Source organism: Pseudorca crassidens, chromosome 21, assembly GCF_039906515.1.
Source record: "Pseudorca crassidens isolate mPseCra1 chromosome 21, mPseCra1.hap1, whole genome shotgun sequence".
NCBI classification, from domain to species: domain Eukaryota; kingdom Metazoa; phylum Chordata; class Mammalia; order Artiodactyla; family Delphinidae; genus Pseudorca; species Pseudorca crassidens.
The window spans coordinates 16,816,846-16,831,575 of record NC_090316.1 but is presented as its reverse complement, the minus strand read 5'-3'; the positions used below and the strand labels follow the sequence as shown (position 1 = coordinate 16,831,575).

Here is a 14,730-nt window from a genome sequence, read left to right as displayed (position 1 = left end):
AAATGACAAGAAAGCAGCAGTTGCAATACTCGTATCAGACAAAATAGACTTTGAAACGAAGGCCATAAAAAAAGGCAAAGAAGGACACTATATAATGATAAAAGGATCAATATAAGAAAAGGATTATGCGCTCGTCAGCATATGTGCACCTAAATACATAAAGCAAATACTAACAGATAAAGGGAGAAATTGATAGGAATACAATAATAGTAGGAGACTTTTAACACCCCACTCACAATACATGGACACATCTTCTAGACAGAAAATCAATAAGGCACAGAGATCCTAAATGATACAACAGTGAGACTTAATTGATATTTTCAGGACGTTATATCCAAAAAAACCCGGAATACACATTCTTTTCAAGTGCACATACTAGAGCACAAAACTAACCTTAAAAAATTTAAGAGTACAGAAATTATTTCAAGCATTTTCTCTGACCACAACAGCATGAAACTAGAAATCAACCACAGGAAAAGAAATGAGAAACAATTACATGGAGACTGCTAAACAACATGCTACTAAAAAAAACCAATGGGTCAACAAGGAAATCAAAAATTAAATTTAAAAATACCTTGAGACGATGAAAACACAGCCATACAAAATCTATGGGATGCAGCAAAAGCAGTTCTTAGAACAAAGTTAACAGCAATACAGGCCTTCCTCAAAAAACAAGAAAAATCTCAAATAAACAACCTATCACCTAAAAGAATTAGGAGAACAAAACCTAAAGCCAGCAGAAGGAAGGAAATAATAAAGATCAGGGAGGAAATAAAATAGAGGTTAAAAAATATAGAAAAAAATAAAACCAATAGCTGGTTCTTTGAAAGGATAAACAAGATTTTCAAACCTCTGGCCAGGCTCACCAAGAAAAGAGAACCCAAATAAGATAAGAAATGAAAAAGAAATCTCAACCAATATGCCAACAACTTTGACAAATTTGACAACCTAGATGAAATGGACAAGTTTCTACATACAACCCACCAAAACTGAATCAAGAAGAAATAGATAATTTGAACAGACTGATCACCAGAAGTGAAATAGAATCTGTAATTTAAAAAAACCAAACAAACAGACAAAGAAACTCCCTACAAAGAAAAGTCCAGGGCCAGATGGCTTCACAGGTGAATTCTACCAAACATCCAAAGAAGAACTTTTACCAATTCTCAAACTCTTCCAAAGACTGAGGAGGGGGGAATACTCCCAAGGACATTCTGTGAAGCCACTGTCACCCTGATACCAAACCAGATAAAGACACAACCAAAAAAAAAAAAAAAAAAAAAATTACAGGCCTATATCTTTGATGAATATAGATGCAAAAATTCTCAACAAAATATTAGCAAACTGGGCTTCCCTGGTGGCACAGTGGTTGAGAGTCTGCCTGCTGATGCAGGGGACACGGGTTCGTTCCCCGGTCTGGGAAGATCCCACATGCCGCAGAGCGGCTGGGCCCGTGAGCCATGGCCGCTGAGCCTGCGTGTCCGGAGCCTGTGCTCCACAACGGGAGAGGCCACAACAGTGAGAGGCCCGCATACCGCAAAAAAAAAAAAAAAAAAAAAAGCAAACTGAATCCAGCAACACATAAAAAAGATCATACACCACAACCAAGGGGGAGTCATCCCAAGTTCACAAGGATGGTTCAACATATGCAAATCAATGTGATACACCACATCAAGAAAAGACAAAAACCACATGATCATCTCAATAGATGCAGAAAAGCATTTGACAATATTCACCATCCATTCATGATAAAAACTCTTACCAAAGTGGGTATAGAGGGAACATATCTCCATATAATAAAAGCTATTTATGACAAACCCACAGCCAGTATAATACTAAATGGTGAAAAGCTGAAAGCCTTCCTGCTAAAATCTGGAACAAGACAAGGATGCCTGCTCTCACCTCTTCTATTCAACATAGTATTGGAAGTCCTAGCCACAGCAATGAGACAAGAAATAAAAGGTATCCAAATTGGAAAGGAAGAGGTAAAATAGTCACTCTATGCAGATGACATGATACTATATATAAAAAACCCTAAAGACTCCACACAAAAGTTACTAGATCAAATAAATGAATTCAGCAAAGTAGCAGGATACACGATTAACATGCAGAACTCGGTTACATTTCTTTACACTAACAATGAAATATCAGAAAGGGAATGTAAAAATCAATACCTTTTAAAATTGCACCAAAAAATAAAGGACTAAAGAGAATTCAAAGAAATGGAAAGATATCCCATACCCTTGGATTGGAAGGATTAATATTGTTAAAATGGCAATATTACCTAAAGCAATCTACAGATTTAATGTGATCCCTATCAAATCACCCATGAAATTTTTCACAGAACTAGAATAATCCAAAAATTTATATAGAACCATAAAAGACTCAGAATTGCCAGAGCAATCCTGAGGAAAAAAAACAAAGCAGGAGGCATAACTCTCCCAGACTTTAGACAATACTACAAAGCTACAGTCATCAAAACAGTGTGGTATTGGTACAGAAACAGACATACAGATCAATGGAACAGAATAAAGAAATAAACCCATACACCTACAGTCAATTCATCTTCAATAAAGGAGGCAAGAATATAAAATGGGGAAAAGATAGTCTCTTCAGCAAGGGGTGCTGGGAAAGTTGTACAGCTGTGTGTAAATCAGTGAAGTTAGAACACACCCTCACAGTGTGCACAAAAATAAACTGAAAATGGCTTAAAGACTTAAGACAACACCATAAAACTCCTAAAAGAGCATAGGCAAAACATTCCCTAACACAATTTGTACCAGTGTTTTCTTAGGTCAGCCTCCCAAGGCAATAGAAACAAAAGCAAAAATAAACAGGACCTAATCAAACTTACAAGCTTTTGCACAGCAAAGGAAACCATAAACAAAACGAAAAGACAAACTACAGAATTAGAGAAAATATTTGCAAATGATGTGACTGACACAGGCTAACTTCCAAAATATGTAAGCAGCTCATACAACTCAATAACAAAAAAACAAACAACCCAATCAAAAAATGGGCAGAAGACCTAAATAAACATTTCTCCAAAGAAGAATAGGCACATGAAAAGATGTTCAACATAGCTAACAGAAAAATGCAAATCAAAACTACAACGGGGTACTACCTCACACAGGTCAGAATGGCCACTATTATAAAGGCCACAGGGCTCTGCTCTGCCAGTGGTTAAGAATCTGCTTTCCAATGCAGGGGACACACAGGTTCGATCCCTTGTAGGGGAACTAAAATCCCACATGCCACGGGGCAACTAAGCCCATGTGCTCTAGAGCCCACGCCCCACAACTAGAGAGCCTGTGTGCTGCAACTGCTGAGCCCGTGCACCACAAGTCCTGAACCCGCACGCCATTACTAGAGAGAAGCCCACGCACCACAATGAAAGATCCCACATGCCGCAGTGAAGGTCCCACTTGCCGCAACTAAGACCCCATGCAGCCAAATAAATAATGTTTTTTTTTTTTTTAAAAAAAAAGGGAGGGAGACGCAAGAGGGAAGAGATATGTATAACTGATTCACTTTGTTATAAAGCAGAAGCTAACACACCATTGTAAAGCAATTGTACCCCAATAAAGATGTTAAAAAAAAATAAAAATAAAAGCCCCCAGATAACAAATGCTAGAGAGGGTGTGGAGAAAAGGGAACTCTCCTACACTGAAGGTGGGAATGTAAGTTGGTGTGGCCACTATGGAAAACAGTATGGAGGTTCCTCAAAAAGCTAAAAGTAGAGTTGCCATATGATCCAGCAATCCCACTCCTGGGCACATATCCAGACAAAACTATAATTCAAAAAGATACATGCACCCCTGTGTTCACAGCAGCACTATTCACAATAGCACACGTCACAAGACATGGAAACAACCTAAATGTCCATCGATAGAAGAATGGATAAAAAAGGTGTGTACATATATATATACAATGAAATACTACTCAGCCAGGACAAAATAATGCTATTTGCAGCAACATGAATGCAACTAGAGATTATCATACTAAATGAAGTAAATCAGAAAGAGAAAGATAAATACTGTATGATATCACTTATATGTGGAATCTAAAATATGGCACAAATGAACCTATCATGAACCTGAACCTATCTACAAAACAGAAATGGACTAGCAGAGAACAGACTCATTGTTGCCAAGGGGGAGGTGGGGAGGGAGAGGGATGGACTGGGAGTTTGGGGTTGGTAGATGCAAACTATTACATTTAGAATTGATAAACAACAAGGTCCTACTGTATAGCACAGGGAACTATATCCAATCTCTTGGGATAAACCATAATGGAGAAGAATATAAAAAAAGAATGTATATATGTGTATAATTGAGTCACTTTGCTTTACAGCAGAAATTAACACAACACAACATTGTAAATCAACTATACTTCAATTAAAAAAAGGGGACATGGTACCATCTAGTAAATTGTGCCTATAAGACAGCTACGTCTTCGAGCCTCTTTGGCTTTGCTGTTATTCTTTGAGAGTTGAGAGATGTATCATTTTCTATACTTTTAAAAAATCTTGTCACCTTTTCTGTTATCCCCAGCTTTTTACCCTGCCACTTTAATTCATTTTTATCTCTTCATGTTTTATATTTCACTCCTCATGAAACTATCGTTCTTATGGTCTTGATCTGGAATTTAGGGTTTACATTTAAGTTTAATCTAATTAGCATACAGCAGGTGCTTTCTGGTCAAGCAGAGCACTGCAAGAGGCATAAAGAAGAGTTCCTATCCTGGAAAATCTGGAAAAAGACCCACCAAAGCATTAGGCATAAGCATTGTTGAATTGAGTTGGATACAGTGTTTGTGGTTAGACGGGAATAGATGACATAAAGGAATGGCTGTAAATGAATATCAGATGGACAGAGGGCCCCTGTGATGGACACTGTCTCTCATTCCAGTTTTCAAAGGTCGGCCTACATCTGTCTGAATCTCAATTGAATCCTTCAGCTGAACTTGAAATTTCAACATCACATCATCTCCAAACTGAGTTCTCATTCTGTGTCCAGCATATATCAGTTGCCACGTGTTTGTTTTATCCTGGCTACCTGAATCTGATTGAACTTGATAGAAACAGCTTTTGATGAGCACAGAATTGAATAAGTACATTTTAAATGTTAACAAACCAACTTGTAGAAAATTTCAACATTACTTTCCAATCACCTCCACCACCCTCACTTTTATTATGCAGTCCTCTTCCACTGCTTTCAGTTAGTCATACTGTATGAGTCAGGATTCAGTCAGGAAAACAAAAGCAGCCACTCTATATATCCCAGGAGTGAAGGGTTTATTGTCGGAATTAAAGTTGACACCCCCATTGGGAGAGCTGGAGGAGGGAGAATCAGATCAGGCCATCGTCAGCGGAGCTCAGGGACTCTCTTCCTGACACAGTGGAGCACGGGCTCAGGACTTGAGGGGAAGCTGCTGTCATCCTTAGGAATCCCAGGGCAGTCCCCACCAGTATCTCAGTTTGCAGTAGTGGAGCAGGTGGTTTTCACGAATGCTCTGGAAAGCTTCTGCAAATCTCACATCTGCCCACACTTGGCAACAGCCTCCAGAGAACAATGGCTTCCTCTCCCAACTTCCAAATCTTGAAAGAGTGCCTCTCATTGGTCATGTTTAACCTGGAACCACCCCCTCACATGGGGGGAGGGGATCCTGGGAAATGTAGTTTCTGATGTCTCTACGGAAGGTGGCAGTGATGCCGAGTTGACAACAGGCAGACACAGATAAGTCCAGTTTGATTCTAGGAGGAGCTTGTTGATATCAACTCATGTCACAGCTCCTTTTGTCATTCTGAAACTTCATGTTTTAGGTTCAGTAAAAAGCAATTCAGTGTGTAGTAAAGGTGGCTTAAACATTCTTGTATATAAATTCCTAATTCGTTCCATAGCCAGTAGTCAGCCCTTGCAACATCAGATGAAGTTCTTTGCTGGAGATATGTTTATTTCTCAAATGAAACTGGAAGCTGAGACTTTTCTTATATCCTTCCTAGGATTCCACAATTCTTTGAAGACATTTAAAAATATCACTTAACTTGTCTTAATATTTTATTTATTTTTTTTGGCCATGCAGTGTGGCATGTGGGATCTTAGTTACCCGACCAGGGATCGAACCCATGCCCCCTGCATTGGAAGCGCAGAACCTTAACCACTGGACCACCAGGGAGGTCCCTTAGTGTTTTAAATATATATTTTAAGAAAGCAGTTCTCAACTTGGGACAGTTTTGCCCCTGTGGGACATTTGGCAATATCTGGAGACGATTTTGACCATCAGAACTGGGGGAGGTGCTGCTGGCAGCTAGTAGACAGAGGTCAGAGATGTGCTAAACATGCCACAATGCACAGGACAGTCCCCATAACACAGAACTGTCCAGCCCCAGAAGCCAGGAGCCTGAGATTGAGACACCTGTTCAGGTCAGTGAAGAGGAAAGAGTGCTGGCTGTGAGGCAGGTCTGGATCATTTGAACCTTGGCTCTGCCACGTAGGAGCTGAGATATCTTGAACAACTTGCATTATATTTAATGAAGCTTCAGTTTCCCCATTTTATATGGGCATAATAGTGCCCTCCTTACATGATTGATAAAGGATTTGAGACAGCCATTCTGACAGGTGTGAGATGATAGCTCACTGTGGTTTTGATTTGCTTTCGCTGATGATTAGTGATGTTGTGATATCACCTCATACCTCTCAGAATGGATACTGTCAGGAAGACAAGTATTAGTGAGGATGTGGAGAGAAAAGGAAACACTCATGCACTGTTGGTGGGAATGTAAATTGGTGCAGCCACTGTGGAAAACAGTATGGAGGTTCCTCAAAAAAATTAAAAATTGTACTACCATGAGATCCAGCAATGCTACTCCTGAGTATATATCCAAGGAAAATGAAAACACTAATTTGAAAAGATACATGCACCCAGTGTTCACAGCAGCATTATTTGCAATTGCCAAGATATGGAAACAACCTAAGCCCATCAACAGAAGAATGAATAAAGGGGTGTGTGTGTGTGTGTGTGTGTGTGTGTGTGTGTGTGTGTGTGTGTGTGTGTGTGTGTGTGTGTGTGTGTGTGTGTGTGTGTGTGTGTGTGTGTGTGTGTGTATCGACAATGGAATGTTACTCAGCCGTAAAAAAGAATGAAATTTTGCCATTTTTGACAACATGGATGGACCTGGAGATTATCATACTAAGTGAAATAAGTCAGAAAGACAAATACTGTATGTTTTCACTTCTATGTGGAGTATAAAAAAATAAAACAAATGAACAAACATAACAAAACCAAAACAGACTCACAGATACAGAAAACAAATGGTAGTTACCAGAGGGAAGTGAAGGAGGAGGAGGGGTAAAGGGGATTAAGAGGTACAAACTACTAGGTATAAAATAGGTAAGTTACAAGGATGTAAAGTGCAGCACAGGGAATATAGTCAACATTTTATAATAACTTTATATGGAGGATAATCTATAAAAATACTAAATCATTGTTGCACGCCTGAAACCAACAGTATTGTAAGTCAACTATACTTCAATTAAAATTTTTTTAAGTTAGAAAAAGAATCTGACACCATAAAGTGCTCAATACAGATTAGCTTGGTGGTGGTTTTTTACTGCTGTAATTACATAAATATTTGTTTTATTAACACTATATAATGTGGATTCTTTTTAGGCAATCCCTAATGGACCCGCCTGGTGTTGGTGGCTTCTTGCCGTCCTTCCCGTCGACCCCCGCTATCAGCTGTCCGTTTTGTCAATGAAGTCTTTGAAAGAACGGTTGACAAAGATACAGCATATACTGACTTATTTTTCTAGAGACCAATCTAAGTAACCAACTGCTTGGATCTTCCTCTAAAATTACCCTAATCTGGCTGTGGTGATGGCCAGATTGTCCGCTGCCTTTGCACATCCAGTGCTGGTTTGAGAAATGTAATGAAACTGTTCTTTTTTTTTTTTCTTTTTCCTTCCACCTCCTGAATCATGTGGTTCTGCAAACAGATACCTTCAACTAGGATTTAGACCACTAAGAACTTGCACAGAAAAACACACACTAAATGTGTGTTAAACCTCTACATTGTGATGAAGTTGCACTATGTACCATACTCTAAATGAAATGAGAACTCTGTGTGTGGGTGCGTGCGTGCGTGCGTGTGTGTGTGTGTGTGTGCGTGCGCGCACATGCGCGCCCGTGTGGGTAGTATGGGTGCATTTTCTCTGGCTTTAAAATTTTAAAAGAAAAAAAAAAGCCATAGAGAGCAGAACTTGCCGAGGGTCATTTATTGCCCAAGTTTACAACAGTAGCGATACAAGTTTTTGCAAATTGAATTTGCCTCAGATTTCTCTGTCCTGATGCTTAATTTGCACAAGTACGTAAGCTATGGTATTGAGTATCACTTTTTGTCGGAAATACCGCTCTTGCTGAACTGTCTTGACCATTGACTAGGACACAGTTTCTTATTTATGTAAATACTTGCATCCCAATAGCCAACAGGCATCGGATGCAGAACCTAGAGCCAGTTTTCAGGAACAATTGCAAACCTGACTTGGTACTGTGCATCTATTCATAAAACACTTAAAACTGTGAAAATATGGTTTACACTTAACTGTACATAAAGGTAAATGGAGAACTCAGTTCAGTACCAGTTAGTTTGTACATTTTAGGGGGGCTTTTCACATTAACTGCCCATCTATGTAATTTATAGTTTGACATATGTTTGTTTAAAAAAATTACATAGTATAAACCCATTAAGGATCTAAGGGAAGAGAAGAAGCTTAATGTAGAACTAAGCTTTTAAAGTATGTTGGTTTTTCTTTTTTTTAATTCTCGTCTTGGTGCAAATGTTAGTTATGCCTTATTCATATCACAGTTAGATCACCATGCTGTGACATGGTCTGTATTCATGCTGCCCTAGATACTTTTGTAATTATTTGTTGCAGACTTGTGACTGTCCCTCTTAACTTTCTTTTATGTAAGTAATTTGTAAAAGTTTCTTAAAAATTTTGCTTTTGCTTATTTAATTTTGAATAAAAGCTAAATTCATAATACTTTTTTTTCTTAATGATTAGGTTAATGTCAAAAAAAGATCAGCGGAGGAATCAAGCTACACAGAGTAGAGAACAAATGAGTTTTGCCTACTGTTTTGTGCTGTGAGATGTAAGCTATAGCTTTCAAAATACTTTTTTTTTTTTTTTTGGTCATCTTTTGACCAAACAATGAAGTGTCTTAAGGAAAGTTTAGGCCTAGAACCATCCTCTAAAGCAGGGGTCCCCCAACCCCCGGACTGGTACCAGTCCGTGGCCTGTTAGGGACCGGGCCGCACAGCAGGAGGTGAGCTGCAGGCGAGCAAAGCTGCATCTGCCGCTCCCCATCACTCGCGTTACCGCCTGAACTACCCCCCACCCCACCCCGGTCTGTGGAAAAAGTGTCATCCACAAAACTGATCCCTGGGGCCCAAAAGTTTGGGACCACTGCTCTAAGGCACATTTTTCAACCTCTGAAAAATCCATGTCCCTTTTAGGATAAAGATGATAAGGCTCTTAGTTACCCCCATTGGGGACACCTCTTGGCTAAACAGCCTCGATTCTTTCAGTCCCTGATTTCCCAGCTAGGATTTAATATTGAATGTTTTAATTAAAAAGGCAGAAATCACTGCCTAGATAGAGAGCCACCATTTGCCCTCACAATTATGCTAGGCACGAATCGTGAATAGTTCTACAAAGAATGGGCCATTCCCCAAAAGTACCTTATCAATAGTTTCTGCAGTGTTAGATTGAACTTTCTTGTAATAAAAAACTATCAAATGCCTGTTAAATAGCTTAAATAGTGTCTGGGTGGTATAAATGAAGAGTTTACCTGTACAGTTCTCTATAGTTCTCAAAATATGTATCAGACGGCAGCAGGAGTTACCTGGTGCTGAATCGACATCCGTGGTATGTACTTGCGTGTGTCCACACATACACATGCACAAAGCAGCATTAAATGGTCTCTCTCTATATACACACACACACTAATGGAAATTCATGGGTTTTATCATTTGACCCTAGTTTTGTGGTAAGTGATCTCTGATAGTTATTCTATCTATAGATTTTTTTTTTTTAAATCTCTGGAAATCTTTTTCCTACTGCACTTTCCATCCAGATTATCAGAAAAAGAAGCGGGGGGGAAGAATCTGACTTTTTTTTCCCCTTAACACTTTAAGTGACTAAGTTCTGTCATGAATTCCATATTTCAAGCCAAGGTGGCTGGTGGTTGATCTTCTTTTCTTATACACCTGTCTACATGTCCAGTTCTTCCTGTTTCTCGAGGTCAACTTGAATGCTTTCACTCAGCTAAAACCCTGAATCCGTAGCACTTTCCTTGTGCTCTGCTTATAGCATGTATGGGGGATATTTGAATTAAATACATAAACCCTCTCCTGAGTATCAAGATCAGTGTCCAGCAGTTTAGACAGATTCAATCTCCAAGACACAGGGTGACCACTGAACAGGGTTGAAATAAATGCCAGTTAAGAAGGGAAGTTGAATAAAGATGGTTAGACTGAGCAAATACCTCGTCTTACCTTCCTCCCCAAGTTCAAAACAATGACAGTAAAGAAAATGAAATCTAATGGCGTTGCAAAACTAAAGTCAATGCTTTTTGAGGAATTTTTGAGATATGGAAACGGGATCTAATATAGAAGACCAGAGGAGAGCATAGCTTTACAGAAACGGAGGACTGCAGGGGAGCCCCAGACTGGTAAAGGGTCTTGGAAAACTTGGGCAGGTTCCCTGGGGAGGCTGTATGTGACACGGCTGGATCATTTGGCCTCTCCCCACTTGGCCAGGGCAGCAGGCAGCAACAGCAGCTGTTCTCAGGCCAAAGCACCAAATGAGGGCGTTGGGCCAGAGAAGACCATGAAACCTTCATTAGCCACGTGGGATGGAGGGCCCTCACGCACAGACAGTAGGCTGCTGACTTTGCTCACACGGCAGGCGTTCCAGCGTTCACCAGTCAGCAGAGGCAGGCCACCCAGAACCACACCAGCACCCACAGGAAGGAACAGAGCTCCCACGTGACAAAGATGAGGAGACAGTCAACTCCTACACATTTGAGGAAAAACATTCTAAACAATACAACAAATCCAGTGCCCTTCGATTTGAGGACGTGCAATTCCAAAAATTATCTGGAGATCTAAAATATGTTCCTCAGACAGTCCCTGGCACCACAGAAGCATTCAATAAAAGTTTTTGGAGTCAGTGAATGAATCGTAAAAATAAACTAAGCAAAAATAAATAAATAAATAAAATAAACTAAGCAGACGAGTTAAACAGAAGAATGAATTCAGACAAAGGATGAAGGAATGAGGCAGAGCGTTGAGTTGGGGTCCTTTCCAGAACACAACGCAGAAATCAGTAGAGGCAGAGTAGGAGGGAAATATCGAGATGTGGGGGAGAGATTCAAAGTTTTAACGTTCATCTGAGAGAAGATTCTTAAGAGTAGGAAAGAAACAAATAATGCACGTAATTAGCTCAAGAGTAATAAAATAATTTAGGTGCTTTCTTAGGTACCAAGTTGATCCATTTAAATAGGACAATAAGGCAAACTTAGATGACCAAGGACAGACAAAACAGCAATATCTCAACTGTCTGGCTCATCGATCCACAGGGAAATGACTGGCTCAATGAGATGGATTTTCTTCCTAAGCCAGCACTTAAATGCCAACATTTTTTATAGATAGGACATTATGACGTGGCTTAATAAATGAGCTCTCTTACAGACCTGCCTCCAAATAGCCTTTGGCTGTTCACCAAAATTCAGAAGTATCCTTAAGGACTTTTTTTTGGGGGGGGGGGGGCAGGTCACAGTAGGATATTAAAAAGCATACAGACTTCGCTTCAAAATGTGGTAAACACGCACATTTAATCCTCAGAAAAGTCCTGTGAAGTAGGTAGTGTCCTTGTAAGGATGAGGAAATGGGAACACTAAGTAGTTAAGTAATTTGTCAAAGGATTACACAGCTAATGTGTGGTGGAACTGACCGAAGCCAGGCAGTCTGGCTCAACCTTACCACCACCCAAGTTCTAAGGCATCTAAGAAGGTCGAAACGTGAAGCGTCTGGAAGTGACTGACGTGACTCCCTGACTTAGTAGCTTTACACTTGGGGGAGGGATGCAGGGATGCATTTTACAGTGATAACATTAGGACTTATTTTTAAGCACCTCGCCAAGATGGTGGGATGGCCAAACTGGGCTCAGCCCTATATTTTTGGGAGCAGTGTAAATTGCTAACAACCTTTTTAGAAAGTAATATTGCAGTTATGTATCAAGGATCATTAAAATGTTCATGATCTTCAACCCAAGCTCATACTGTGGCGTCTTCTTATCCCCCATGTTTCAAGTCACAGAGACCCAAATTAAAACAAAAAAACCCACAACAGAACAATGGTATATAACATTGAAATTGGGAAAATCTCATATGCTTATATACCCCATGCTTATAATACCTTCTGTATTCTTTGAAATGCCTTTGTTGCTGTGTACTCAGTGACTTTCAAATCTTAATCCACTTGATTTAATTGTAAACCAGTATTACTGGAATTAGTCAAGAGAGTCAACAAACTCTTCCAAAAAAGGAAAGGAGGGAAGGAGGAGTGTATATGAGATTCCTGAAAAGAATTTTCTTATCATCAACAAATTGAATATGAAGCTAGAGAAATGACGACGTAGCAACATACAGAACAGATCACTGCTGAACAGCCAAACATGCTAGAACACATTTAAGCAAGGACAGCAAAGAAAACAAAATGGCAAGGTGAAAGGCTGTAAGAACTCCTTGTGCAAGCCAAGGAGTGAAAGAAAAACATACCTTTAGTTCCAAGAACATTTCCACATCGGTGGAGTTAGAACAGACTTAGGAATTACCAGACTTAGGAATTACCTCTCGTACTCAAATGTCCAAGCCCAAGACAGGATGTTAAGTGGCAAGTAAAAACAGATGTGCAATAACCAGGTCTCTTGGTGTGGAGCAGTGGCGTTCGACTGAGCTCCTCTTAAGTACCAGACCCCATACTAGGCACGTACACACATGTATGTTGCTGCTGAAAGTCTAATGCAAACCTGACTTTTGTTCCTTTGGTAAGTGATCTAGGTTCTTCCCTGGCACCCCAATTTTTAAATAACTTCCCTGTTCTGTCTCGGCATGAAATAATAGTTGAATTTATTCAGTGTTTTGGACTTGGTATTTCACTGTAAATGTATTAAACTATGCCACAGATGCACATACACATATACACACATACGCATCTCCAAATACACATTTTTCTTTTTCTCTTCTTCTTTACCATTACATGTATGTTAGCCCATCTGATATTCTTTCATAGCTCTCTGATGCTCTATTTTCCCTTTCTTTGCTCTTCGTGTTTCAGTTTAGGTAATTTTTCTTTGCTCTATCTTGGAGGGTGGGCATTGGTTTGTGTTGAGGGGTTCACTAAATTACTCCATAATACTGCTGCCTGGGCATCAATTTGTGCGGCCAAGTGCCCAGTGGGGGCCTTGAACTGACACTAGCCCTCCCACAGGTGCGTGCCCTCCATGGCAGCCTCAGAGTCAGGTTCCTGATGTGACTTCTCCAACACCCCGCTGATAAACAGTCTCTCCTGCCTCCTAGCTTTCTCCACTTGTGCACGAGAGCCCCCTGGAGCTTACTTAAACCCTGCTCTTTATGGTTTGAATTAACTGATCCAGCCTTAACCCGGGACCCGCAAAGCACTGCACCTGTGGACCCTAATAAAGCCAGGCGCCCCAGGTCCTGCTGCTCCCACCCTGCCTGCATCCTGCCTTTACCTCTCCATGTGGCCGCTTGAGGCTGCCACGGGCCTCCGCCAGGACCTCTGAGGAATAATCATCTTCTCTATTTCCCTTTCAGTCTTCGTTAAACTGTGGCTCAATATTTGACTCAATACCAAGGTTCTACCTAACAAATGTTAATTTAACAAAATCACAACAGTTTGCCTGAGGTTTTTTCTTTATGTTGGTGTTTTATGCTTTTCCTGCTGCCTGTGCCTCACGGCAGTTTATAATTTTTCAGTGCTTACTTGCCCGGTAAATAAGGGGGTTTCTCTCTTATCATGGGCCCCCCTCCGTTGGAGACACTCCACTCCAGCATGAACTTTGAAGATGGCTCTGCTGGTTTTGTATGTAAAGAATAGGTTCCTACTGTTTAAAGCCACTCGGTGTGTGGTACACCGCAACCTCAGGACCTAATACAGCATTCAATTCAGGCTGACGACAAGGATTATGACGCAAAGGCCACGTGGAAGTGGGTCTGAAACTGGTGGAAAACTTCCTTTTTCAGATATAATTGATTCTAGTAACTGGAGTTGGGAAATTTGTACGTAAAGTTGACAATGATGAAGAAAGGTAGGGAATGAAAGACAAGTCAACAGATGAGACTCAAAATAATTATGCCTTGACTCCAGAAACATCTATTCACAAACCCATTCAGACTGTCAAATATGAGACACTGCAGACAAGAAAATCATCCTCCCGATGTGGAGAAAAGGGCACACGACACTGTTGGTGGGGATGTAAGCTGGTGCAGCCACTATGGAGAACACCAAAAATAGAACGACCATATGACCCAGCAATCCCACTCCTGGGTGTATATCCAGAGAAAACTCTAATCCCAAAAGATACATGCACCCCTATGTTCTTAGCAGCACTATTCACAATAGCCAAGACATGGAAACAACCT

The 14,730-nt window shown here is 40.3% G+C and overlaps 1 protein-coding gene and 1 long non-coding RNA gene across 2 annotated transcripts in view; one reads left to right on the top strand and one right to left on the bottom strand.

Annotated features, from left to right (window-relative positions):
* Positions 1–9,044, top strand: part of LONRF1 (LON peptidase N-terminal domain and ring finger 1) — a 45,779-nt gene extending 36,735 nt beyond the window's left edge. Inside the window, exon 12 of the mRNA XM_067721952.1 lies at positions 7,672–9,044. Coding sequence (XP_067578053.1) covers positions 7,672–7,830 — 159 coding nt within the window. The 3' untranslated portion in view covers positions 7,831–9,044. The remainder of the gene's footprint in view (positions 1–7,671) is intronic.
* LOC137216110 (uncharacterized) overlaps positions 1–14,730 on the bottom strand; it is a 74,809-nt gene that overhangs the window by 21,183 nt on the left and 38,896 nt on the right. The gene's annotated exons all lie outside the window — the stretch shown is intronic.